The 27128-nt window shown below is 53.0% G+C and overlaps 1 protein-coding gene across 1 annotated transcript in view; it reads right to left on the bottom strand.

The window, feature by feature from the left end:
* The window catches only part of CUX1 (cut like homeobox 1), a 339593-nt gene that overhangs the window by 64913 nt on the left and 247552 nt on the right, over positions 1–27128 (bottom strand). Inside the window, exons 9-11 of the mRNA XM_046667235.1 lie at positions 21962–22010; positions 11785–11889; positions 4863–5051 (exon numbers count right to left, since the gene is read on the bottom strand). Of these exons, the coding sequence (XP_046523191.1) occupies positions 4863–5051; positions 11785–11889; positions 21962–22010 (343 nt within the window). The remainder of the gene's footprint in view (positions 1–4862; positions 5052–11784; positions 11890–21961; positions 22011–27128) is intronic.

Raw genomic sequence — 27128 nt, 5'->3', positions numbered from 1 at the left:
GGGGGCTCCTGGGCTGAGGGCCACCAGTCATGACTGAGTAAGTGTGACTGGGCTCCCTGGGTCAGGGCAGGCGTCTGAGGCACAGGCTCCAGGTTGACGCTGCATCTCTGGGGTCCGGGCCAGGCAGCATGCACCTCTTTTCCACCTGAACGAGCACCCTCCCTGGGCTCCATAGTTCCTGGGTGAGAGGCAGCAGTTACGGAAATTTAGGATCTCCTGATGTTGGGCACGGGGGAGAAGCCCAGGGACGTCCAGGTGGGTGCTGTGCATGCACTACAGGAATGTTGAGGAGGCGAGGAAGAGGAAATCCCCCAGGCTAGATGGGGTGGGTGGGGAGAATGGCGGTTCTGGCAGAGGGCTTGCTGCAGGCGGAAGATGTGTGGCTCTGGACAGAAGAGGAGGAGCCCTGTACGGCCACCCTGTCACAGGCCACCTCCAACTTCCACGAGCTGGGGTTCAGGTGTGCCCCAGGCACAGGGTGGATGGGAGCCAACTCCTCCTCATGGAACGCTGCCATCCCAGACCAGGAGGGCCTGGCTCCATTCCTAGGCTACCTAGACATCGCAGGTCATGGTCAGCCAAGTGTGCAGCAAGCTGGGAACTGTCTGCAGCTGAGATTTCTGGACTGACTCAGCAAGTGAGTAGGGGCACAGGTGTCTTTGCAAGAGGACCCATCGTAGATTCCCACAAAGAATTAGCTCCTGAGCATTTCCAGTAACACCTGCTGGTTTACAGCGATTTTATAGGGACCCACTCATGACCTCCAGCTCCCACCTCAACCCCAATACGGACCTCGAGGCTCCTAGCACGGAGTCCTTCGGTTTGTCCAAGACTGCCTCCAGTGTGATCTTTCCCTGGGGGCCTCTCCACCACTGCTGGGTAGATCCATCTCTTTCCTGTGTCCTTGCCCTCCTCAAATCTGTGCTCACAGTGCCTTCAAGACCCAGCCAAGACAAGGCTCCGGGAGGCTCGGACCCCCAGCTCTCTATCGGGATGTCTGACATTAGAACTCGCTCGTGCCACAGGCTGGACACTCGGGGCCTGGCCTCTCCTAACCACGGCATGGTGAGTCAAATAAGATGTTGACATTAGAGCTGCACACACTGAGACGTCGATGAGATGCTTGTTAAAACTTGATGGAGGGCAGCGTTGGCGCAGAGTAAACATACTGCCGGCTGAGGGCACTTCCGACACCAAAGAGGCAGGGTTCAGAATTAAAGGTGCCGATGAGTCCAGAGAAGCGGTGATCAGTCTTTTTCCTGTCCCAGCCCTGAGGGACACAGCGTGCTCCACAGGACCCGGGGAACCTCAGGAGGAGGGGTGAAGGTACAAGGGTGGGAGGCACGGGCAGTTTGGGGAAGTCTCCCAGGTGATCTTAGTACCTGCCCACTCACCCAGAGGGAAGCACTGCTCTTTAAAGCATAACTTTAGAAAATACAATTTCTCCCTCTGGGAGGCCAGCATTCTTCTGCTAGCCTCTCTTATAAATATCCATTTTAAACTGAAGCCATTGGTAGCGTTATTTTCTGTGCTATAGTGAGCGTGGTGCAGGTGGCTGCCTAATTACACTGTCTCTGTATTCAAGGTTCCAACAGAAGACCACAGAGTAAGACTTATCAAAAACAGCAGCCCTGTCATGGCAGTTGGGTTATTTCATTAATTAGGGATCCAGAATTATCCTACAAGTGGCATTGTGCTTGAGCGCTTGTCAGATTAGGCAGGCAGAAACATCTCCCACTTCTGAGCCTGCGTCGATGTCTATTTAAAGGTTAGGGATGCACCACTGTATGTGGACAGTGATGAGTTTATGGTGAACTTGGCTTGAAAAAGTGGACCACGGGGAGAGAAAGGCTGGTGAACAAGCCACTGTCGATTTCTCCTCACAGAATTACAAATCAGATGTCTCAGGGAAGGGAAGAAATATTAGTTGCAGAGATGGGAGTTTCAAGGTGCTAGAGAAAGCAAACCAATTGGTCCCTAAATACATTCCACTACAGAGTGGGCCACCAGAGTGCACTGGTAGAGAACACCCCACTGAGCTTGAGACCGAAGATACCACCCATTACGCCTTCTGCCCTTGAGAGACCAACCCCTCACCCCTGCCCCATCAGTGCCTGTCATCAAGCACGTCAGCATTTGTCAAAGACCACTGCCAAATGTTCTCGGCAAAACCACCCACAATGCCCAGATGCCGAGAGATGGGCCGGAAGCTGCAGCATCCTCAAACAGAGATCCTGGTTCAAGTCCCACACAGTGCGTCCCAGAGTCCCCCCAAGCTGGACGATACGGTCCAAGAAGGAAAAGACTGGGGGACCGGGGGAGAGAGGACGTGGGAGAGGGAGGCGGAGAGGAAGGCCCCTCGGGAGGCCCAGGGGCAGCCCCCTGCTCCTTCCGAGCAGCCAGCACCACGGGGGCAGAGACCCTGTCACAAAAGCATCAGGTTGCCAATGTGACAGGTCTCATTCATAAAATATTTTCCTAATAATTGCATCGCTGCTTAGTTTAGATTTGAGACTATAAATTATACACATTAGGAAAAAAAAAGCCCTGGGAAGGTATCTCATTCAATTAGCCTTATTCCTTTGGGCGAGGGAGAAGACGCCCTCGTTTGGGGAAGGCTAATGTCTTTTGTGTGCGAGTTCGATATTCGGGAGATCTTCACTCCCGGCGACAAGAGGTTGAGATAATTAAAATCAGAGAAGTCTTGTTACTAGAGGATATGTTTTGATTGTTAGATCAGATGAAGATAAGGCGCAGTAACTTTGGAAGAACTATTGCCGAATTGTTCCATTAACTGCGCAGTGTTAAAGGATTCCCCCAAGACGCGGACAAAGAACATTAATTTGTGCAACTGCGTTTCATTTTTTGTGAAGGCAAACATTAAAACCTTAACAGATTTAGAAGAAATTGCTCTATAATAAAAAATGTAAGGTCTGCAACCTCCCTCTCATGTAGTCAGATGCTGAACGCATTTGAGTGGGACCCTTTAACTGTAACAAAGGATAAAAAGGCAAATTATCAGATAATAACACCACTGGTAGGGTCAAAAACAGCTATAAAGTGAGAAAATTAGATTTAATCTAGAAATAAAAAACGAGTCCTGGTACCCACTGGGCAGGCTGATGAGAGATTAGGAGACTGGAGAAATAAACACCATGGTTGGTGACAAATGTGATGAGGTCTCAACCATCTCCCCCAAGATGGCAGGATGGTCTCCTCAGAGGGGCGCGGGCCCCCGGTGAACGGAGTCCACCATCCACCCCAGAGAGGCAAAGGAGAAATGGCGGGGAGAGCGCAGCGAGGCCCGGCCAGCGAGCCGCCAGAGAACAGACTTGCCGGAAACTTTGTTCTGGGTCAGAAACACAGTCATGCATTGACAAGAAAAAGCTCTATTGTTTTTTCATTAAAATGGGCCCAGTTAGGATTCTAGGATTACTTTACATAAGGAAAAGTTGTCCTGACATTTTTACAACTAACTTTGATCTGCTTTATTGAGTATAGAGTCATCTACCGGTCGCTCACTCATTCACTCACGCACTCCACAAACGGACGCTGAGCAGGGGCAGGAGGAGGCCCGAGCGGCCATGACTCGGGCCAGGGAGAGAGGGCAGAGCCGGGCAAGTCTGCCCTAGAAGCTGGGGCCCCGCGCCCTTGCGGGTCCTGTCTCTTCCTCGTCAAACAAGATACCTCTGAGGAACCCCTTCTGGCTCTGACAGACCATGAATCTAGGGTCCCAGGACAATCTTCAAATCACACTAACTTCAACAAATTAGAAATACCTTAAATAAAGTATAATTTGTAAAAAAAAAAAAAAAAAAAGTAATAAAAAATTTGGGGTACAAATTTATGAGAAACTCCAAAAGGAACCAGCTTTTGGTGAGGCCGCCGATCACTCTGCCTGAGAGGTAAGAGATGCTGGGGGCTCCCCGTGCTGAGAGCTACACCGCGCTCCAGGCCGCTGGTGTGCGGCACACGCCTGAGGGTCAGAGACGTCCCTGCAGCCTGGCGCACCGCCCACGAGGCTTGGCGCAGACACGCCCTCAGCGCATCTCTCGGCACTCCTCTTGGAGTTGCAGAGCACTGGGTCCTCCTGGTGGCGGCTCGCCCCAAAAGCCAGGCAAGGCCAGCGGAGTCAGACTACAGGTATGTCTCTGGAGACAGCCTGTGAGCTCGGCGACCGCTGCAGCCCACACGAGAAGCACATGGACTCTCCAGGCTGAGCCCTGAGAACGGCGGTTTCTACCAAGTGCCCCATGCGAGGGACGGCCAATCAGGAGGAAAGTGCCACCCGGGCAGGAGCTGGGAGAGGGGTTCAAGCCACCCCCCGGCCTTAGGCTCCGGGACTCTAGCTCCCTCACAGAGGTTCCAGGCTGCCATGTGCTGTCGGTTTCAGACCTGCTGCCCTCCAGGAAGAGCTCTGAGGGAGCTCACACAGCAGGCCCCCGCGTGACACGGCCAGGGCCCCTCAGGCCTCCTTGTACTGCTCTCACTGGAGGGAGAACCTTGGTTGATGGCTGGAGCCAGGCTGAGAAAAACCCAAGCAGTCACTTTGGCTTTAAGAGAGAATGAGTTTTAACCATTACCTTTGCAGACCACAAAAATGAGATACACTTATGCAACGGCCAAGGCGGGATAAATAAGACAACTTCCAAGATGATGCCTCCTGCATGGTCACTACACCCAGCACGTGTCCCCGACGCCAGGGCAGGAGGGACCCACCGAAGAGCTCAGGGTGTTGGTGGGGAACCACAAGCACAGTGCCAGCCGACCCTGGCTCCCTCCAGGGCTGTGTGCGGAGGAAGGCAGAGGGGGTGTGCCTGCGTCCAGCCCTCCCCCGTCCGCAGGCCCCCGGGCGCCCTTACTTTGAGGGTGCTGTTCTTGGCACTCAGCTGCTGCTCGAGCTGGGAGATCTGGCTGGCCGAGTTCTCGCGCAGCTTGGAGAGGCTGGCCTGGAGTCGCTGCACGTCCTCCACCAGCTGGGCAATCTCCCGCTCTTTGGCGGCCAACTCAACTTCCAGGCTAGAGCGGGTCAGCACCTCTATGGCCTGCTCCTGCGGAGGAGAGAGGAATGACAAACTGCACCAGCCTCGGGCTGGGCTCAGGGTTATCTGTGCTGGTGACGGAGGCAAAAGCACGCAGAAGGAAGGATGCAGACGCTGAGCCCCCGGAGACATGACCTCCGGCCTCCGCCTGGCCTGGATGGACGCTGACCACCCTCCCCACACCACCTTCCAATCTGTACGGTGGGCTGCCACCTGGGTAAGTCCATTCAACCAGCATTTACTGAGCACCCACATGTACCAGCCACACAGCAGTGAACAGAAGGACGGAGTCCCATCTCCCCAAGGCTCCCAGCCAGTGGGATGGGGCACGGTGGGTGAGATGCATTAAACACCTTCATTAGTAGGATAAAGTGTGTAGGATGGTAGTAAGTGCCACAGAAAAACCGAGGCAGGGAGGGGCCGTGGGGTCAGACTCAGGAGACACAGTCAGGGTTTTTAATAAGATGGTCAGGAAAAGCCTTATTGGGATAGTGACATCTGAGCGAAGATCTGAAGGTGACAGAAAGGGCCCTGCTGATGGCTGGGGGACGAGGGCTCAGGCCAGGGCAATGCCAGACAGGAAGGCTCTGAAGAGGGCGCCTGGAATGTTCCAAAGCATTCGGATTTTCTAACATAAGGTGGGATTCAATGTCCTTTCGATTCGTGACTAAGTTATCTCGACACGGAGATGTTATTTGACAAGTTGATTCTTAGGGTCAGCATTTAAAAAAAAAGTTAAAAGATGTGGAAGATGCATATTTGGGGTTCCTTTGCTTTAGGAACTCTAATGATAATTGATGTTTTAAAAAAGTTACTCCCCACTCCCCCTAATTTACTCACTTTGGAAAATATGCAAAACAAGGAAAAGGTATTAGAAAAAAAGTCAAATCTCTAATTCCACTTCCCAAGGACTAAGGTAGTACTTTTTTCAAGTTTTAAAAGTAATTATGGCTCCTGAACAATTCTAGAAACTTTTCTGCCAGGTGGATGCTCTTCTGGGCATGACCAGTGGGGACGGGGAGGACAGGACTGCAGGGGTCTCTGCGACAGCAGAGGCCTGGGGGCAGCGCGCACCCCCGCATAGAATGGCATCTTCTCGCTGCCAGCCCCCCGAAGTGCCCCGCTTCCCGGCTCCATCTTGCCTGTACTGGGGCGGGGAGGGTGCCAGCCACAGCCCCAGTTGGCAGGCACAGCCGTGCCATTCCACACACGATGTGCTTGTCACTGGGTTTTAACCCTGGGGACAGCCAGTCACCCTGGGAAATAATTTTTCACATCTCCCTCCTGGGAAATTAAGGCCTTTGCCATTTAAGAATGTAAAGTTTTGTTGCACAAAGAAGTGACTCCTTTCTGCTTCTTTGATTTGTACAGTATTGTAGAATAATTCTTCATTTCTCCTGACTTCTGGCAGATCTGCTCTTGGCCCCAGGGCCCAGTGAGCATCTTCCCACTGGCTTATTTAAAGGGCACATGCTGTCCAGACCAGTTCTGTTCAGAGTGTGCTCCATGGCCTGGTGCCAACTCACAAACCGTTGCCAGTACACAGTGAGACAAGTACAGAAGTTAAGAGTAAGTGTTTAGAGATTTTTATAGCAATTCAACATTGCTGTGACGTTTTTTATTGTTTTTTATAAAACTATCAGTCTGCAACAGATTAGAAATTTAAAAAAATCAAAACAAAACTGTCCTTCACCACAGAGTCCCAGCTGGGACCAAGGTCAGGAGCCACGGTGACCGAAGGCAAGTCCTCCCAGCGGTGCCAGGGAAGAACAAGAAGCATGTGGAGCTGGGTCCTGAGGAGGGAGGGAAGGACACAGCAGGAAAGGGCCATGGATCTCATCGGAAGGAAGGGACTCCATTTCGGGGTGGGGACAACACAGATGGGCACAGAGGTTGGAAGGGGCAGGGAGCAGGGCATGACAAAGGAGTGACCGATGCTGAGAGGTCAGGTGGAAAAGGAGCGGGCAACGCTGGCGCCTGGCGGTGAGCACTTGGAAGGGCGGTCAGAGGTGCCTGGACTTGTGGCGGCAGGCCTGGGGCAGCGGGAAGGGGACACCATGGAGGTGCTGTCCCAGAGGCTGGTCTCACGGTGGGTACATACGGAGCCACTTATCTAATTTAACTCATTTCATCAGTCTTCCCACCTGAGGGATACCAGCCATAAAAACTGTTAAAAGTGCTCTTAGGGAAAGAGAATAAAACCAGCCAAAAAATGATCTGGGGTTTTAAACGGGAAGTGCAAGTTACTGTACCCGGGGCCAGTAGTTCAAATAACATATCTAAAAACAGCAGCTCTCGGTGCTGAGATGATGGGGCCTGGGGTTGGGCAGTCCCAGAGGGCATCTGCTTGACTCCTGGGGCCTAGTCTGGCCTGGTCACAGGCTGACTGGGTGACATTGGCTCATCAGCCTCCTCTCAGGGACCTGGGCCACTGAGTCCTCATTCAGAACATAGCAAAAATCACTCGTGTCTGGCATAAACTAGATGAGGTGGGAAATACGCCCCAAAGCAGCAAGAGCTTGGCAATAAACTAAAAAAGATCATCCTGCTCTAAGTCCAAACATGGCTCCCACCCAGCTCAAACACGAGGCGAAGACACGACAGGAAACTAATGGAGAAACGGACAAGGGCCGGGAAATGATCAAGGGGCGGCGGGTGGAGGGCAAGGCCTACGCATGGGGCATGGAGCGGGGCCTCTCGGTCCATGGGCACAAGCTAGAGAAGAAACCGTACAACAGGGTGGACAGGGCGAACGTGCTGAGAGGAGGGCCACCTTCGAAACTGCAGGCAGTGGGCGCCAGGCAGTTCAGACGCTGAACCATCTCACATGGGATCATCGGCGAGAAGTATGGCACATGAGGAGGTGTACATGATTCAGAGGGTCAGGACCCCTGATCCCTCCGTGTCTGTTCAGGACTCAACTCAAATCCTTGGGGGCTCTCGGAAATAAATGGGTCCTGAGCCGTACCCTGGAGACTGGTTCAGGAGGCCTGGGGGAAGGCCCAGGGACGCCCTGGTGATTCCGATGGGCTCAGGGGCAGGACCCTGGCTCCGACAAGCCTCTAAGGGAAGGAACAGAAACCGACTTCCCCAAGTCTGACCCGAGGCCCCTGTGGGCACCAGAACGAGGTCCTGGAGTCTGACCCAGCAGGGACATTCCCATGGCTCGAGGCTCCCAAGACCTCTGAGGGCGTCCCACATTCCTCAGGGGTGCAGCGTCTTAGGGGTGGGGCTGACGGCTCAGGAGCCAGGAGAGGCCACGTGGGAATGCTTCCGTACGCCTAAAGACACTGTAAGAAACTGGAGGGGTCTTTTTCCAAAGGGAAAATGAAGGTGAAATCAGAAGTTACTGCTGCCGCCTCCCATTCAGTTTCGTCCCTTTGAACGAGCGCGCGTGAAATATCATGAGTTGTATAACTGACATGAATCTTCCCACCGAGGCTGAAACACGCAAGATACTGATCTCTCCTGTCCTGTGGCCCTTTCCACATGAAATATGAACGAGCTGCAAGAGCGCCACGCAATCGAGGGAAGCTGAGGGTGACCCGATGGTGCGCCCGGGGCCCCAGCCTGAGAGACACAACCTGAAGTCCAGGCGGGTCCTCCTTTAGCTACCCCGCTGGGAGGGCCAGGGAGTGGGAGCCTTGGTGCTACTTCCCTTTCTTTTCGCCCTTCTATCCCTGCCAACATCAAGTGGCCAAAGTCAGCTGGATGCTATCCAGTATTTACCTGAGACTGACCTGGTAGACAGGCACAGAGGTGTATTTTCTGATATTACGGTTTGTTGGGGCTCAAGAAGGTGGCCTGGCGTGGTGGCCCAGAGGCCTGAACTAATATTTGTCTGTACATACGTGACAAAGGACCTGCATACATCTGGTCTTATTTAATGCCCGTGAAGGAGAGGTGGCTCGATGTGGGTGAAAAAGACTAGACTTAAGAACAGGCGGACTGAGGTAAAAATTCCAGCTTGCTCATTTTCTAGCTGTGTGACCTTGGGCAAAATACTGAACTCCACTGAGCCTGTTCCCTTACCTGTAAAATGATGGTGACACAACCTACCTCTAACGAATTAGTGTCAGGAGGCAGAAACGGAACAACCATATGAAGCCCCAACACAGCCCTGATGCAGAGCAGGAGCTCGCCGAGAGGCGGCTGCCTTCCCGAACCAGCAATTCCGTTAAGACATCCAGTGGATTCTTTGGCCTTTGCTAAATCTATAGACTCCACTGTTTCTCTGCCGAGCTTGGTCAGCCAAGCCCAACAGACATTTTCCTGCTGGCCCAGTTTCCTCTGTTTGCTCCTGCCTGGCTGGCGCTGGGGCTGGCGCTGGAGCTGACTGACTATGTGGGAATGCACACCGAGGGGAGGCCTGGCAGGGCGGCTCTTGGCAGAGCGAACCGGAGCCATGTAAACACTGCACTTAGCCGATGATGAAGTGTTTAAGCACCCCGAGGACCCACAACTTACTCTACCTGCAAAAACATTCATTTCCTTCTGAAATGTTTTGGTTGCTCCAGTCCAGGATGGTGCCAGGAACCCTTTCAAGCAAAACACTGAGCTCAGGAGCCCCGTGTAGACATGTTAGGATGGACGGCTCTCTCTGGAGGACCAGGAGCAACCAGAGAGGCCGGACCGACTCCATCCTCGACGGATTCCTCCTGCCTTGGCTGTGGGGCTGGGTCCACTCCCAGTAAACTCGGATGAGGGGATGGTGACACAGCCAAGGGGACGTTTCAGGTAAAAATAAAACCAGAGTCCATTAAGTATGAATGCTGTGATGGTTCCTTAAATAAAAACGTTTCCTTTATATTCAGAAACACTTAAATGATGTTTTTTCTTTGTTTTTTCGGTGAGGGAGACTGGCCCTGAGCTAACATCTGTGCCAATCTTCCTCTATTTTGTATGTGGGATGCTGCCACAGCGTGCTTTGATGAGCAGCATGTAGGTCTGTGCCTGGGGTTCCGAACCGGTGAACCCAGGGCCAGTGAAGCGGAGCATGTGAACTTAACCACTACGCTACCAGGCTGATCCCTTAAATTATGTTTTATTTAATGTTAATTTAAAGAAAGAAAATGAAAATCTATTCTTTTTCTTTTTTTTCTGAGGAAGATTAGCCCTGAGCTAACTGCTGCCAATCCTTCTCTTTTTGCTGAGGAAGACTGGCCCTGAGTTAATATCCATGCCCATCTTCCTCTACTTTATATGTGGGACGCCTACCACAGCATGGTGTGCCAAGCGGTGCCATGTCTGCATCTGGGATCCGAACCGGCGAACCCTGGGCCGCCAAGAAGAGGAATGTGCTAACTTAACTGCTGCGCCACCAGGCCGGCCTGAAAATCTATTCTTAAAAGGGTTCTTAACACTAAAACTTTGCTTTCGATTCATTCCTGGGGAATAATTTGTAAGTCCTGGTCTGGGGTGACAGAGGGCCCCAGTTGGGTCCTGGCTTGGCCACTGGAGCCAAGTGCTGTGGGGCGAGGGGCTGACATCCATTTCCCCATCTGTATAAAGAAATAACGATACCTCGCTTCACGAGTTAGGTGGAATATGGCCATCAAACCGACATGTGGACTTCTGACAGCAGCAAGGGTCCCTGACTGGACTACGCTCTCTGCGGAGCGCCCGGCTCACCCCTCCTTGCTCTCCCAGGGTCCACTACGGTCCTGGCACACGGCAAGGGCTCTTCATTTCCTTGTTGAATAAAAGGACGCCTACAAGTGCAGTTCACCCATCACAGGCTGGCAGAGCCGAAGACCTCAGATCAGTCACTCCTTACTCTGCACGCCAGGAAGCTGAGGCCTCGTAAGTTTAACTACCTGAGGTTGTAAGTGAACTAGTGATGGACTTGAGCTTCAACCTGGGCGCTCCAAGCTCAGAGATAATGATGCCAACCACACTAAGAGTAACTGCCACGGTTTACTGAGGACTGACTATGTGTCAGGCCTCGCTCTAGGCACTATGCTCGTAACGATTTCCTGAACCCTCGCAAAAACTCATTTTACAGATGATGAAACTGAGACTCAGGGAGGCAAAGCCACTGGCCCAAAGTCACACAGCTGATGAATTGCAGAGCTGGGGTCTGAACCCCGGGGTTTGGCTCCTATATCCACTCTTAGCTACTATGCTGCTCCTCACTGCACAGCACTGAAGGAAAGAGTCTGGAACCCAATAGTTCAAAGCTGCTTTGATCGAGCTGGGAAAGTTCCGGCTAAGAGCAGTTTTTGTTAATCTTAGAAAAATCAAAAGGCAAAAGGACCGAGATGTGTGCCTCGCTGCTCCTGAATGCTGGCACTTCCGGTGAGAGTCCGGCTACGACGCAGCCTCAGGGCGCGGGGGCTGTGTGACGACCTCTTTGGCCCTCCCTGTGCATCACCAGCTGGTCCTCACCCCGGAAGGACACATCCAGGAGTAGACGAAACTTCTAATTTTCCTGTTCCGGTTTCAGATCTCTACCCCTCTGCCAGCTGGGAAGACGCCCTCTTGTGACAGAGTCTCCCACCTCCACCTCTCCACTGGGTGGGCGTCACGCTGACTATGTAGCATCGAGGCCTAAGCAGCAAAGCTCTTGCTTGGACTCCAACAAGCTCCATCCCCAAATTGTTAAAAGCATTCCCCACCAAGACAGCAGTTCTGTTTAAAAGATGAGCCCAAAAAGAGATGTTATAAAGCACAAGAAGCAAGCAGCTGTGACACAGAGGTACAGATGCGAGGCGGACAGTGCCCGCAGGCCTGGGCTACCCACCACGTCCGGCGCCTTCTGGATCTGCGAGGCCAGCTGGAGAGAGTGGTTTGCTGACGAGAGCTGCTCCCTTAAGGTCTCCGCCTCTCTCTGAGCCACCTCTGCCCTCTGAAGGAAATGAAAAGGGGTGGAAAGAGAAAGTACATTCAGTTTAACAACTGACAATTATTACAAGAACATTCATCAATTCATGCCTGACTGACTATAATTGATTTTCCTAAACACTCAAGCTAATAAATGCTAGAAAAAAACATAGAATGTGATGGATTTTTATTTTAAACAGTACAAGGAAGAAATAATTGAGCGATTATGACAGTAATTTAACGCTAGGAGCAAGAAATCCCCTGCTGATACTAATGCTCCGGCCCACTGAATTTCCCAGACTGAATAAATACAAGTGGAAATAGAGTCTTTTGATTCAATTTCTTTCTATTCTCATAGACCAAGAAGATTTTATTGCAGGATTACTCCTGGGAGTAATTCTCACGGGTGAACAGTGAATTAAAGACACTCTGGCCATTCTCTTCCTAAAAACACGCACAATGTTGTGGTTGTTTTCCTCCAGCAAGTATTTCCATAAATGTACAGGGTGTAAATGCCACTTCTTTTGTGAGGGCCAGGCTTATTTCAACATATTTAACCCTTCACCCGACAAATTTTTCTAACGCCGATGCTGGCGTTTCCAGCCCGCTGGGCTGGTCTGGGGCCAGAGGCAGGAGGGGCGCCCAGGCCCCTGGGGGTGAAGAGGAATGGAGCCGACTGCAAGAAGGAGCTGCGAGAGCAATCAGTGGATGCTTCCATTATTTGCCTGTAATTCCTGGACAAGGAAACCAACGCCACTGTGCAGCAAACCAGGATTTCCTGCTGGACGGCGAGAATCAGTCACTCCAGTGCCCGCACCCGAGGGGGCACTGTGGTGCAGCGGGCAGGAGATGGGCATCTAGGAACAGAGGGGCGAGGGCAAGTGACCTAAATACACTTCCACCTTCCCACCTCTGAAATGGGAACACCGTCTCCCTCTCGGGGACCTTGCGAAGACGAACACCGACACTGTACACAGAACTCACTTGGAAGTGTTTTCTTAATGGCTTGTCCTGACGTTACGACTATGATGGAGACGAAATCTAAGATGGGTGCGAAGTGGGAGCTAACTGACACTGGGCACGTGCGCTCTGAGAAGTAATGTGCTTCTTCTGCACCAGACTTACATTCCGCTAATAGAAAAGATGGACGAGGAAAGCCCGGGTGAGCAGGGCTATCGTGTGGGGCCTTATTTTGTGGTGTGACAGCATGTGTCTACTAATTGCTAAGGCAGAACTGAAACAGAGAAACAAGAAGTTGGCCTGCACCAGCTCTCGCTGACCAGTCCCCTTGTGGGAGGCCTGGGCTGGCAGCCTTGAGCGATGCTGTGATGGCGGGCGATGCTGTGGGTTCTGCATACAGACCAATTAGGATATTCCTAACAGCAGTTCCCTCTGCCCAGGGGGTGCTGGCAGCCACCTGCCCTGCCTTTCCAGGGGCTCTTGGAATCGCACTCAACCTAATTCCCACGGCGCCTGGCCTGTCTGTGCCCCAGCAGCCACCTCCCCCCCTTCTCTGCTCCAAACAGAATCTGAAAGCCCCTGTCAGGAAAGGTGGCAATGTGACCGGCATGGTGAGGCTGGCAGGGTGACTTCTGGCTCATGCCAACTGCAGGAAGGTCTCCTCTTCAGCGAAAAAGGTATCCCCCAGTTTATTTCCAGATGTGCCACTCCACATTTTTCTGATAATCATGTCCTACTTCTGAAAAGTTTACTCTTCTCTTTCCAGCCAGCTAAACCCTTGGGCATAAAATCTCCATGACTCTGCCAGGAATAAGGTGTATTTTGACATTTCTAGTCTCTGACTAGGAAAAATATTTCTTAGTCTGGTGGAGCAGCTGTTCTGGCAGCCCAGCGAGGCAGTATCACCATCCCACCTGGGCACACTGGCTCTGAGGGGTTCTGGAACCACTGGGCTTGGGCCCCGGCAGTGGGTTCACCACCAGGATCTCCCACGGGCCTTCAGCCAGCCAGCCAGAGCAGACGGCTCCCAGAGGCAGGGATCTAGCTGCTGCTGACTACCCTCGGTTTGCATAATTTCTCCAGAGCTCCTGCACTTCACTCGGTTTCCGAGTTCACATACAGTCACCCCGTGGCCTGTCCATCATGGTCACAGCCTTTTACTACGTTTGGCTTGACTCAGTTACTTTGGCGCCACTTTCTGATTGTTTAGGATTTATACTATTTATTTAGGATTTATACCCTGAGTACCTCGAAAACAAAACCAAACAAAATGAGTGGAAGTGGTTTGTGCCGCTAAACATCCACAAAGCAGAATAATTAAAAATAAGAACAGGCCTGAGAGCAGTGAAGGAGGGAGGGGAACTGGCCGCTGGCAGGCAGCTGGGGCGGACTTGTTCTGTAGCTGTACACTCGGCCCTGCTGTGGGCACCTGAGGCAGGAGGCATGGGATGCTGTGCCAGGTCAGCACCATGCATCACCCATTGCCAGGTTCTCCCATCTTCCTGATGGCCACAGGCCAACCAGATGAAGTTGTATTTCTGGCCCTGGAATCAATGACAGGAGGTGGACAGCTCTGGTGCTGTTTTCTGATCTGGACCCCCAGACAGAGCTATGGTTGCCGTAGGACACCCAACTCCCTGTTCCCACTGATGAGCTGCCTCGAACCTCCCATCCCTGTCCCTGCAGACGCAGAGCCTGGGGACCAAGGCCAGGGCTCCGCGAGCAGCTGGCAGCAGCCTCGAGTGTGATTCAGCAGCCACCCCACGATGAGAACAGCGCCTTGCCAAGCCCAGCGGCTCTCCTGAGAGACTTCTCTTGCTGGCTGTTGCTTACTCTCTGTACTTTTCTGAGAAGTGAGTAAATGCTGGAAGCACAGGGAAAGTAAAGAGGGCGGGCACATGAATGAATGAGGCTATTGCTTCCACTCTGGCAGTAACTCTGACCGCAAAGATAGAAACAGCCGCCTTGCAGGACGACTGAGGACCAAGGAGACAACGTAAGCCAAGTGCCCACCGTGTGGTGTCGGGGGGCCTGGACATTATTATTAGTAGTAGTAAGGCCTCTGACATGTGCTACCTCTGGTGGTCATTACTCTTTCCTCCCCTTAAAATGGAAAACTTTTGTGGGGAAATTACGAGAGACTGTAGCTGGTCTCCAGGTTGAACGCCAGCTCCCTCAGCAGTCACCTGGGGGGCAGGAAGCTGCTGGTGAAACTGGTTCAAGAATTCCTCCGTTAGAGCCGAGCCAGCAAACAGCAGTGATGACTCCCACCCACGTGACACCGGCTGGCCCAACAGTCACAGGTGAGCTTTTCGTGTCAGGAAGGGCAGCCAAACTGTGGGCCCGCGGTGTCACCTCCTCCACAGGAAGGCCCCTCCAACAGGGGACCCTCGCACTCCTCAAGGTCTCCTGGGAGGCCTGGGAAGGACAGTGAAGGAAGGCTTTCCCCTCCTCTCAGTCCCCAAGGAACACACATTGGAATGAGCATACAGGATGCTGACAGCTGGCTCCAGACCTTAAAGTCTGACAAATTGGGTTCATACAGTGTGGAGGACAAGCCTGGCTGGGTGGGGTGGCCAGAGGAGGCGAAGGCAGGGCCTCGGGGCAACTGGAGGGCTGGGGGGCCGGTCACAGGCTGGTGTAAAACGCAGGTCCCAGATCCACGGAGAGGTGGCTGAGTTTTCTTCCTGCCCAGCACCAAGGGCATCCTCCCCATCGCCCCTATGGAGCAAGCTTCTTCCCAGTTTACCACTGAAGGTGTGGCCTTTGGGTCCCTGGTTTTATATGATGGTGGTGGTGTCTCTGATCCAGCCTTCTGCCCAACGTGGTCCTAGACTTTGTCTCTTGTCCGCTTTGTAGGTGTGGCCATGAAAACCCAGGCTCGGGGACACCCGAGATGGGCAAGTTCCTCCACCGACTGCAGCCATGTGAGCTGGCAACGGGCTGTCCCCCTAGGTGGACCCATAGTTTCCAGGGTGGGACTTGGCTAGTAACACGTGTCTGTTAGCAGGTGGTCAGTCCCTCCTTATATTACTTTCCTAAGGCTGAAAATGTCACAAGTTGAGTGGATTAAAACAACACAAATTGATGATCTTATGGTACTGGAGGTCAGCAGTCTGTAATGGGCTAAGATCAAGGTGTCAGCAGGGCGGCGTTCCTTTCTGAGGCTCTAAGGAAGAACCTATTTTCTTGCTATTTCCAGCTTTTAGAGGTCGCCCGCACTCCTTGGCTCGTGGCCCCCTCCTCCGTCTTCAAAGCCAGCAGTGGCTAAGTCAAATCTTTCTTAGAGCACATCCCTCTGACAGTGACTCTTCTGCCTCCCTGTCTGCCTCTAACAACCCTGGTGATGGCACAGGGCCCACCCCATAACCCTAGGCAATCTCCCATCTCAAGGTCAGCTGAGTGACAGCCTTAATTCCTCTTTGCCAGGTAAGTGAACACATTCACAGCTCGTGGGCGTTGGGATGTGGACATCTTTAGGGGCCATTCTTCTGGCCACCATGCTCCTCAAGGACAAATAACACCACGTTTGGACCACTGCAAGGAGAAGGCAAGCTCTCGGGGACAACCCTACGACCTGCTCCCCCAAGGCCCTGCACGCTGGACGGAGAGAGACAAGAGGAGCAAGACTACAAAGACCAGCAAACGGCCCTCCCAATGGAACCGCCTCCATCGCTTTGGAAAGTGCACAGCCAGCTTCTGGTCGTCCTTCCAGAGCAATACCCACGCGCGGCTCCAGACAACAGCTCGAATCCCAGAGGCAAGCCCGCTCCAGTGATTCTGCAGGAGGGAGGTCAGAAAGGTTTGCCAAGAAATTTATTGCCATGTGCCCCAAGCTGGCCCTGTGTTGGCGATCAGAGTCCCCATTTAGACCCACTGCCTGTGTTTCTGGGGACTTGTCGCACATTGATTTGAATTCTTTTCTGAGGTCGGCCAGGCTGAAAGCTGGAACGGCACCACGCCACACATATAAACACTGCTTGTCACAACCTGAGTCACAATTTCAGGAAAGCCAGAAGAGCAATTGTCCCTACCTCTCCTGTCACAAAGGCCTCCCACGGGGGCCCCAGGGGCTCTCTCCAGGCCTTGCTGGCACGCCTGAGCTGGGCTGGGAGCCCAATTCATTCCCTGGAGAACCTAAGCCTTCCAGGAGACCCAAAGAGTAACCAGAAACATACGCGTGGCTTGCCCTGGGGAAAGGGGCCCTGGACTCAGCCAGGTGAAACCAGGACTTCCTCAGCACCTAGAAGGGCCCAGCCTGGATGGACCACATCCAGCAGGTGCTCAGAACGATTTGTTGAATGAATGGGGGCTTCGATGAGTGGGGGCTCCACAGACGTGTGAATTACACCCTCATTCTGCAGATGGGAAACAGGCGCTGGGAGACTGGAGATTTGCTCCAGGCCACAGGGCCAGGAGAGGGAGATGTGGCACTGGAACCTATCCTTCCACCCCATGGAACCTTGGTCCAAGAAAATGCCACACCTTGCTAGGAGCTCTTTTCGCTCGCTGCGTTTTTCTCTATACTTGGCTCCTCCTCCTCGCCAAAGTGAAACTGCGGTTTCCAACTGCACGTCAACCTGAAGGGTCCTCCGTTAGTGCCATCTCCTTAAGGACTAGACAGGCTAGTGGCAGGAGGACCACTCACTGGAAGGCCTTCCTCCCGCCGCTGCTGTGGCTGAGCGCCCCGGCAGCTCAAGTCACAGCCGCTCTGAGGAGGGGCAGGCGACGGCGCAGCCAGAGGAGCCGCGGCCAGGGTTTCGTGTGGAGCAGACTGCAGAGTTGTGGCTTCTTATTTCCCATGGAGTCTCAGAAGTTCTGAACCTTTACTTTCTCCAGTTGAGACAGCGCGTTTTAATGCAAGTGCAGTGCCGTTTAGCACGCAGGTGTAAAGGGGACCGGGCCCTAATCCACAGTCGCTGACTGCTCTTCCATTCTCCCCAACAGAAACACAGTACTTCAGCAATAAAACAGAGCTTCAGGTCTCGGAAGAACATTCTGACTATAAACCTAGTGCAAAAGTAATGTTATATGCCAATGAACTGGTAAATTGCTCCTCCTGGGGATTTCCCCTGATGGGGAAGGCGGCTGAACCAGATGTCTGGCTGCGCCTGCGCAGGCGTGCAGCTACCTTGGACCCTCCTCTGCCCAGCCCGCCTCCGCCCCCTCCACTGGGACCGCCTCGTCCTTGCCCTGATCTATCACAGCAGCTGCTTACTGCCCTCCTGCTTCCGGTCTTCCCACTCCCATCCGTCCTCCAATGTTTAGTCAGAGTGATCCTTCTAGAACACAGATCTGAAGCCTTACTCCCACCCGTGATTCTCCACTGCTCTCAGAATGAGGTCCTCCAGGCAGGAGCCGGACATTCAAGGGTGGCCCCAAACCTGGCTAGACCCTCTCCCTCGGGCCCCCTCTCCCAGCCTGCACCTCCCTACACTAGCTTTACGGAATGGCCCGGAAACGCAGAGCTCACCGTGCCCTTCCGCGCCTGCCCGGAACACCATCCTCCGCATGCCCACCTGGGGAGTTCTCCTCGTTGGCCTGTTGAGCCATCGAGTTTAGTCCCCCTTTCTGTTCACTCTGTGCCTGATCCCCCATCTCAGACCCTCCGCAATGGCTGGCCCGCATCTGCCTGCTCAGTTCTGGTGCCAGGGAGCTCACTCCCTTTGGAGGCAGTCCTGGGCACCTGTGGAGAGTCAGAACCCAGAGCCGGCTGCTCTACACTGGGCCTAATTCCCCCCCACCAGCCTCTGTGCTCGGCCAGGAGAAAGCCCGACGCCTTCCCGTGGCCAGCCCTGGAGAGCAACAAGGACAGACTTCACAACGTCCTCACCCTAGCCCTTCCCCATTCTCATCTTTTAACATCCCAACTTCCTGAACTTATTCCTCTGGTGCTTGGTGTCAAGTCCCTCTGTCTTCTTTCCCTGCTCCCCAAAGATCGGGAGTGTCCCCAAACCTCCTGGTTTCTATTGTGTTAGGGTCTCTTCCCCATCCTGGCCGTGGAGTGGCCCCTGATGCACTCTAGATCCCTGTTTTCCTTACACTGTGGTTTCCAGGATCAATTATAATTCCCTGGGCAGGGACCAAGTGCTGCAGACTGGAGCAGAACCACCACCTCCGTCATTCTAGAAACTCTATTTCTATTAATGTAGCCTGAGGTCGCATTAATTTCTTCTGGCCGCCATATTGGGCTATTAACTCACCCTGAGTTGTTGGTTAGAACTCTCCTATTCTTCCCCTCAGCCCCGCCAGGCTGCATCTCCCTGGAGCAAGACTCTATAATTCCCCCACCAAATCTGCGCTTCTTTAGCAACTGTAAACTAACATTGACTTAAACACCTATTTCTTACCCAGCCATTTTATCTCTAATCCTCAAAGCCATCTTACAGAGGAAGTACTAGTTATCATTCCCTCCATCCATTTCTCTCTTTCATTTAAAAAAAAATCAGGGGCCAGTGCGGTGGCGCAGTGGTTAAGTGCGCATGTTCCGCTTCAGCGGCCCGGGGTTCGCTGGTTCGGATTCTGGGTGCAGACATGGCACCGCTTGGTAAAAGCCATGCTATGGTAGGCGTCCCACATATAAAGTAGAGGAAGATGGGCATGGATGTTAGCTCAGGGCCAGTCTTCCTAAGCAAAAAGAGGAAGATTGGCAGTAGTTAGCTCAGGGCTAATCGTCCTCAAAAAAAAAAAAAAGCTTAAAAAAATAAAATAAAAAAATTTTAAATTATGGTAAAATACACACAACATAAGGTACACCATCTTAACCATCTTTAAGGGTACGGTACACTAGTGTTAGGGATATTCACATTGCTGTGCAACCAATCTCCAGGATGTTTTCATCTTCCCAAACTGAAACTCTGTCCCCACTGACCAATCCGCGCCCCCACCCCTGCCCCTGGCCCCACCAAGCTACTTTCTGTCGCTGTGAGTCTGACTAGACTAGGCCCTTCGTCCAGGTGGGATCGCAGCCTCTGTCTTCCTGTGACTGGCTTATTTCTCTTTAGCATAATGTCTGCAAAGTTCACCTTCCTTTTTTTAAAGAAACGTAAGTGGTTAAGAGACCTGCCCAAGGCCACACAGCCAGGAAGAACCGAGTCGAGACCTGAGCTCAGTGTCACTTCAGAGGTGGCACCTTCCTGCCTGGTGTCTCCTAGGACCAGATCCCCCAGGCGGACTCTGCCAAACTTCTTCAGCCCCTGGGGACTGCCTCGGGGAAGGTGCCCTTGATCGGCACAGGATGAGGCTGTCGATTTAACAAACCAGAGCTTGCTCCAAAGTGCCTTCAAAAGGGGAGGCAGCCGACGGCGGACCTTGGGGGAGACAGCGCGGGTGGAAATTTCAGAAACCCAAATGACAATCGTGTGGCAGAGTAACTTGTAGCAACTACTTCTAAGTTAAGGTCTCTGCAGAGTTGAGCAGTGCTGAGTGAAAACGAAGGGGCCGATGCAAAGCAGTTTAGTAAACACAGTCACGCGGAGCTTGACGATGGGGATGCGTTCTGAGAAACCATCGTTAGGCGATGTCGCTGTTGTGCGAACATCACAGCGTGTCCTGACACAAACCTTGATGGTACAGCCTACCACAGACCTAGGCTACGTGGTACTGATCTATGATCAAGTTGTCATGCAGGGCATGACTAAGGCAAACAAACCTGACGCGCCTTCGTGAGTGAAGGAGTAGTGCTTTACTGTAAGGAGCTGGGTGGACGCGTGCGTTTGGGGAGCAGGACGGTTGGAAAGAAAGGCAGAGTGAGGCCCTGCTCTGCGTCCCTGTTTCCAAGTGTGGGGAAGAGCCCAGGCTCCAGTCCTGGCTCTGCCACCCACCAGCCACTGGCCTCAGTTTCCTCCTCTGTAAAACAGGAACCCCAACAGCACTGACTCAGTGGGCTGTGGTGAGGCTGCAGGACTCAGTTCACGTGAAGGGCTCAGAAAAGAGCCAGGCACAAAAGAAGCTCCCCAGGAAGTGTCAGCTCCTGGTACCGGCACGAGGACAGCTAACATCCAACGACGCCGCTTCAGGGCATGCGTTCCGCATGTCTCCACTGAGCGCCGCCCGGGGGGCAGGCCGGATCCTCAGTGCTGAGTCTGAGTGGGCAACACTGAACCCAAAGTCTTCCTTAAAAACAAATCGGCCCGTGCCATGATCACTCCCACGCACGAAGTGACTTTCGTCTTTCAGTCACACTTCAGGACGCCTTTACTGGCCAAAGAACGAACGAGGACACTCTCTCCTGAGCAAGGGCCAACATCTAGGTAAGCGATGCCAGCCAAGGGGCAGGTGCCCTGTGGAACTCTCGCAAGGTGACAAGCTGAGACCACAGGTCCAAGAAGGATTTCCATCCCATGGGGTCTGTGCTTGGCTGGGCCACCTGAGGCAAAGCACGAAGCTTTCCTGGGCCTGTGGCTGCCCAGCTGTGAAGCTGAGTGGGGAGAGGCCGCAGCCTGTGACCTTCTGGGGCTGAGAAACACGTCACCGCTTCGGCTGCTTCTCCCCGCAAACACAGAAAAGAAACGAGGAGACCTCTTTCTTTTCAAAGAAGCAGTACCATTTGCTAAAGCAAAATGTTTTGCTCTTCTCCGAGTCCTTGGTCGGGAAGGGGTTCTGCAGAGTGACCGAATTTTCCAGGCAGCTGAGTAAGCCACCCAATGCTGTGTGCCTATTTTGTGCCAGACACTTTCTGTGCTGGGTCCTTTCTGCAAGGCATCTGTGACAACCAAGAGTCAGCTGGCAGGGGGGAGCCATCAGCTGGCAGCCCTCGCCAGAGCCAGTGGCTTCAACACATCAGAAGCAGAGACCAGACTTAACTCATTGGTCTAAACTCTATAGCACAATGCCGGCCATGGGAACAGAGGCGCATATGGAAGAGACGGATTAAGAAAAAGAAAACAAAGTAACCGCTTTGCAGTGGACGTTCATCATGGGATGCCTGAGATCCCGGGACCACATCAAGGGCTCCGCCAAGGAAACAAGGCCTGGGACTTTTCAAGTATTTCTCACAACATCAGAAAAAGTGTCAACAGTGACAGTTGTACGTAAAAATACAATAACTGGCCTTCTAACTCAGAGAGAAGCCTTTCTAAGATGACAGACACGGCTACGCTACGCGATGTTATGCCTAAAGCCAGCAGACATCCTACCTGGTTTGCTCTTTCAAGGTCCGTCATGATCATTTCCATTTCGTCGGCCCTGGGGGGTGAGAGGGAGAGAGCGGTTAGTCAGCAGCAACACGGCTCGGGGTGGCCACGGTTCTAAACTCAGCAGAGGGACCCACAGTCACACAGGCCAGGCAGACCTTTGTGCAGACACTGCTGCCCACCAGGAGGAGGCGGGCTTGTGTCGCGGGGAGGGCCTGCCTGCACTTGAAGGGGCTCCCAATCTTGTCAGGGAGGCAGAGCCGTAAAAAGATAAAATACAGTGTGTCCTGCCAAGAGACAAATAGGGCTCTGAACAGAGTGATTGGAAAAACAGAGGAGGGAGAGGGAACTTGGCAAGGCTTCAGAGGAGGTGTCGTGTGAACTGGGTTTTTAAGGATGAGGAGAAGTTTGCCAGGACGGAGGGAACCATGAAAGGTGGAGGGGAGGATGGGACTGGAGGTTGGGGGTCTCTGCAGTCTCTCTCAGTCTGCACCTGAGTTCATGGCCATCACCTGGCCTGCTCACACACAGGAGCTTTTTCTTTCTTTTTTCTGTTTTGAAATTACTTCCTTGAGCAATGTGAAGGTAAATACATGGTTCCGACAGACAACATCATGAGAGAGAGGGGAAGCTGAGAGTCCTACTGAGAAGGGCATGGTCAACGCCGAAAGTCTGTGGAGGCTCTAACAGCTCACCCATGCAAGCTGCCTTCAAGGCAGGCCCTGAAGATGGCCATTGTCCGGAGGCCATGGCTGAGCGGGCTGCAGCCCGAGGCTGGTGTAGCATGCCCACGGAAACGGAGCGGAATGCCGCAGCCACAGACCCACAGTGGGGCTTGGGGCTCGCTCCTGCTGGGGCCTCCTGAGTCCACACTCCCTGTGGGCCTGAGCCCCTGTGCTGCCTAGGGGACTCAGTCCCGCCCCCTGGGGCTGTACACGTTGCCCTGCTACACCGAGCCTCCTGCCCACCTCCCGCCTTGGCCCACAGCTCAACCCAGGGCCCTGGGCTCTGACAATGTGCACACTTGCAGGCCCCTGAACAGCCTCAACCTGCGCCGTTGGCCCCTCCACTCCTGGGCACCTTACCTCCTACCTCCTACCTCCCCCAGCCCTTCCCAAATCCTCCCAGTGGCTTGAAGTAGGCAGCCCCCTCGTCCCCGCTGCCTGTGTGTCTCCTTAGCCCTCATCCTGGTGCCTGCACAGGGCTTGGTGTCAGGCTGGAGGCCATAGTCCCGAATGCAGCCTGTCCTGCCAGCGATGGGCCTGTCTCCTCTCTGGGGTGGCCTGCGGCACCTGTACAGGCCCGACTAGAGGGTTCTTCTGTCCCTGAAACCCGCCACTCTGGTCCTAACCACCCCCCTTCAATCCGAGAGCTGGACAAACTGTATCCAGGCCCTGGCTGGTCTGTTTGCGCTGAATCCTGCGCCCCCTGTGGCCCTGAGGCTCTTCCAGTTTTTAAGCGCACACTCCGATTTGCGGCCGTCTTATCAACTCCCAGCAGCCCAAACGCAGTCAAGGCCACACGCCTTGTGCTCAGGTTCAAGCCTCAACCTATCTGTTTGAAACAGTATCCTGCTTTCCGATTGGTCTGAGCCAAGTCCGAAACCACTCAGAAAATGGCCTAGTTACACGAAGCTATTTTTAGGACGACTTGGTGAAGAAGGCAGTGTTTCTAAGAGAAACACCCAGACGAGGCCTCTGCAGTGAAATGCTGGGTGCAGGGGGCGGGCTGGGGGCGGCCTAAACTACGTATGCAACATCTCGGCGTAGCATCCCCTTCAGAAACTTCCCAGATCTCCCAGAAAAACTGCCGCACCGTAGAAAAGATAGTTTAATGACTACAAAGGGCAAAAATATCATTAGAAGGGTTAAGGGTCTTAAACGTGACAGAAAAGGTTAACTGACAGCCGGGACAGAAAGCTGCCCCCTTGACCACCTGCTGATGAAGTGTCAGCTTCACCGGGAGCAGGATGAAAGAACAAGTTAAGTGCAGTTTTGAACTTTAACCAGTTATTCACCACGTGTCTACAAAGTCCAGAGACACCACAGCGAGCCTCCCCGGCTACTGGCATCATTCATTCACTCATTCATTCCTTCTATGAATGTTTCCTGGCCCTGCATGGGGCTACAGTATGGGCACTTAGAGACGCGGCTCCTGCAGACCTTACTAGTGCCACAAAGGTACAAGAGAAGGACAGAAATGCAAGCTGCTGAGTAGGTGACAACGTCTCCCTTTTCTCTTGGCAGTTAGACGGGCACGGCCGGGGCTGAGTGAGCAGAGACCTGAGCCCAGGGCTCGGTGAGGGCTCTTCCTGAGTCTCCTGTGACGAGCCCCGCATCCGTCTTTGATTCTGGCTAATGTATCTTCGTCACTCCAGTGTTTCTTCTGCCCTGCCTGGGACTCCCATTATTTGGATGCTGTTGGCACATGGACTCCATCCCCCATGTCACTCAACCTTTCTTTTACATCTGCTGTTTCTTTATTTCCTGCTGCCTTCTGGACGGTTCTTCAGTTTGACCTACTGGAGCTGGACTCTCCTGTAGTTTAGCTCGTCTCTTTTGTTCCCTAGTTCAGTTACCCCATTCTTCATACCAGTTACTTCCACTTCATTCAGTTTTTGGTTATTCCTTGTTTTTGCTTTACGCTACTGGTGCCCTCTCAGGTTTCCTTGAGTGCATTTCTCACGCTTAGTTTGTACTCCTGGCCCTTCTTGTCTGGCTTCAGGTCACACACTGTTAGGTCTGGGGTCTGTCTTTCCAGGGCAGTTTCTCTTGGGGGCCTGGCTGTTCCTCCCTGGGGGTACCAGCTCGTCTTTCTGATAATGTACATGGAGCCAGGAGAGAGGGGCAGGCCCGGCTGCGTGTCTCTCAGGATGAACTGAAGAAGAAAGGCGCCCAGCAGGTGTTCAGTGCATCTTGCTGAGTGAAGGAAGTGGGGGGAGGGGATGACCCCAGGCCCCCAGAGTCCTCACTGATAACTCTTCTCCACCAGCAGAACCCCTGGCTGAAGCTGGCCTTTCACTCTCAGGGAGAAGCAGCATTAGGGAGAGGCGGTCTCCCTGGGTGCAACTCCCCACTCCTGGGGGTCTGGAGATAAGCGGTGGAGGGGCTGCTGCCTAGGGGCCACTGGCCCACCCTCACCTGTTTCCATCCATTCTTCTCCTGACAGTGGCCAATGGGCCAGTACAGGGTCACTCACACACCAGGGCTGGAGAAGAGCAGGGTTCCCAGGGACCCAGCTTCACCTAGTGGCTCGATTGGCAAGGGTGGGAAACGGCGTCCAGATCCAGCAGGTTTAGGGGACCTGGGCGGCTTGAAGGCCTCCTCACACAGCGAATGGTTTTGGACACTCATGAGCATGCCTAACATCCAGCAAACAATGCAGCATCTCCAAACGATTTCAAGTCACTTACACAAAATTAGTCACATTCAAACAGGAAGAGTGCCTTCTCGGCAGTCTGAGGCAAACCCTGGAAACGAATTTCAAGTTTTTCCATCTTCTGGTCAGTTAAACTTTGGTTACTAAGCAACCGCTAAACTGACCAAAATACTGAACGTGATAACAACTTCTGCACTCACCTTTCATTAGGCAAGCGACTCGTATTTCCAGGCTCTTACCTAACAACACTGCGCTCTGCTGTTAGAGAGTGGGGCCACTCACCCCAGCTCTCCTGACGGCACAGGGCCCCAGGGGCCGCAGTTCCCATGCACACACCGGACCAGAAACCACAGAAGGGGACAATGGAAGGAACCAGGGATGCAGCAGGCGAGGGAAAGTTCAGATTGTTACTTTAAAAGTCTGTAGGCTTGTGATTCATTTTTCCAAGTGGCATGGCTTTTAAAAGGTCAAAGAAAACACAACTAGCTGGGTATTGAAATGTGATCAGGGCTTTTGAAGACGTGAAGTGCGGCCACTGGCACTTGTAGACCAGGACCAAGATGGCGGGGCCTTTGAGCATCTGCGCTGGGCTCAGCTCAGAACACACCTGCCAGCGAGTCTGGATGACCTGCTCCTCTCCAAACTGCTGCCCCCCCCCCCCACACCCCCCAGACAAAGTGCCCTCAATAAGTAATACAAAAATGCCTAGAGGTTGCAACTACAACTCTAAATGTTATCTGAAAAGCGCAGTAATGAATTAAATTGCGTGTGCTTTCCCAGCGTGTGTCAACAATATTCCAAAGGCTTCCCATTCTTTTCATTTTGAAGGCTCAACTAGCACATCAGGGTCCGGAGCCTGACACTAGTCTAAAATCATTTATTTTCCAAAGTCCATAATACCCACACATATTGTTTGCTCAGCAAAACTATTTATTATAAAAATTTAGTTCTCTCACCTTTTTACGAGCTGACAAAACAGCTCTCAGTGATCTATTAACCTGCACCGCATTATGCTCCGCTCTGACTCCAAACAGCGGATCATTGCAGCCTGGCCTAGAATATGTAGTTCGTTCAATCAGTTCCCTACAGATCGTTTCAGGGTATTCTCTGGGCTAGCACACAATGTTTATGAGGAACTTAAAAGGACATGGTCAAGGTCGATGGAAAGGAAATTATATCCAGGCTAGAAACTCTGTATTTACTTTGACACCAGCCTCCCGATGCTAAGGGATGGCACCAGGGCAAGGCTGGCGCATACTTCAGCACCCAAACAACCAAACCGACATCAGGAGCTGTTGAAACAAAGGACATCTACAAGGCAGTCGCCAAAGAGTCCAGGGCGGCCTTCAGAGATCAGTGTGTCTTCTTTGACCCAAGTCAAAAGCCAATAGTCTCAATACCAGATAGTAAAGTTCTTGGGCATCAAAAGAAGAAATATCTAAAGATTAATTCTCCCTGCTTTAAAAGTTAAAAAAAAAAAAAACCAAAAAACTCCAGTATGTTTAATAAAGTGAGTGTCTCCCCTCCACCGGGATGCTGCATTTGACAGCCTCGGCTCTCACTTCCATGATCCCTTCATGACAACCTACACCCCAGGCCAGGCTCTCTCAGCACAGCGGGTAGAGGAGACACAGAAGCGGGGCTCATGGGACCAGGTTCAGAAAGAGCAGGCAGGAAAAGGAAAGGGAGGAGGCCAGAGGGCCAGGCGCTGAGGACGGCCTCTTGGCTATGGGTCGAGAATCCCCCTACCGGGGGGAGAGTTTCTCAGGAAACGTACCTCCTTGTGCCCTCC

Source organism: Equus quagga, chromosome 7, assembly GCF_021613505.1.
Source record: "Equus quagga isolate Etosha38 chromosome 7, UCLA_HA_Equagga_1.0, whole genome shotgun sequence".
Lineage (NCBI taxonomy): Eukaryota > Metazoa > Chordata > Mammalia > Perissodactyla > Equidae > Equus > Equus quagga.
The sequence above is the reverse complement of the archived record's forward strand: the minus strand, read 5'-3'. Positions and strand labels throughout refer to the sequence as shown.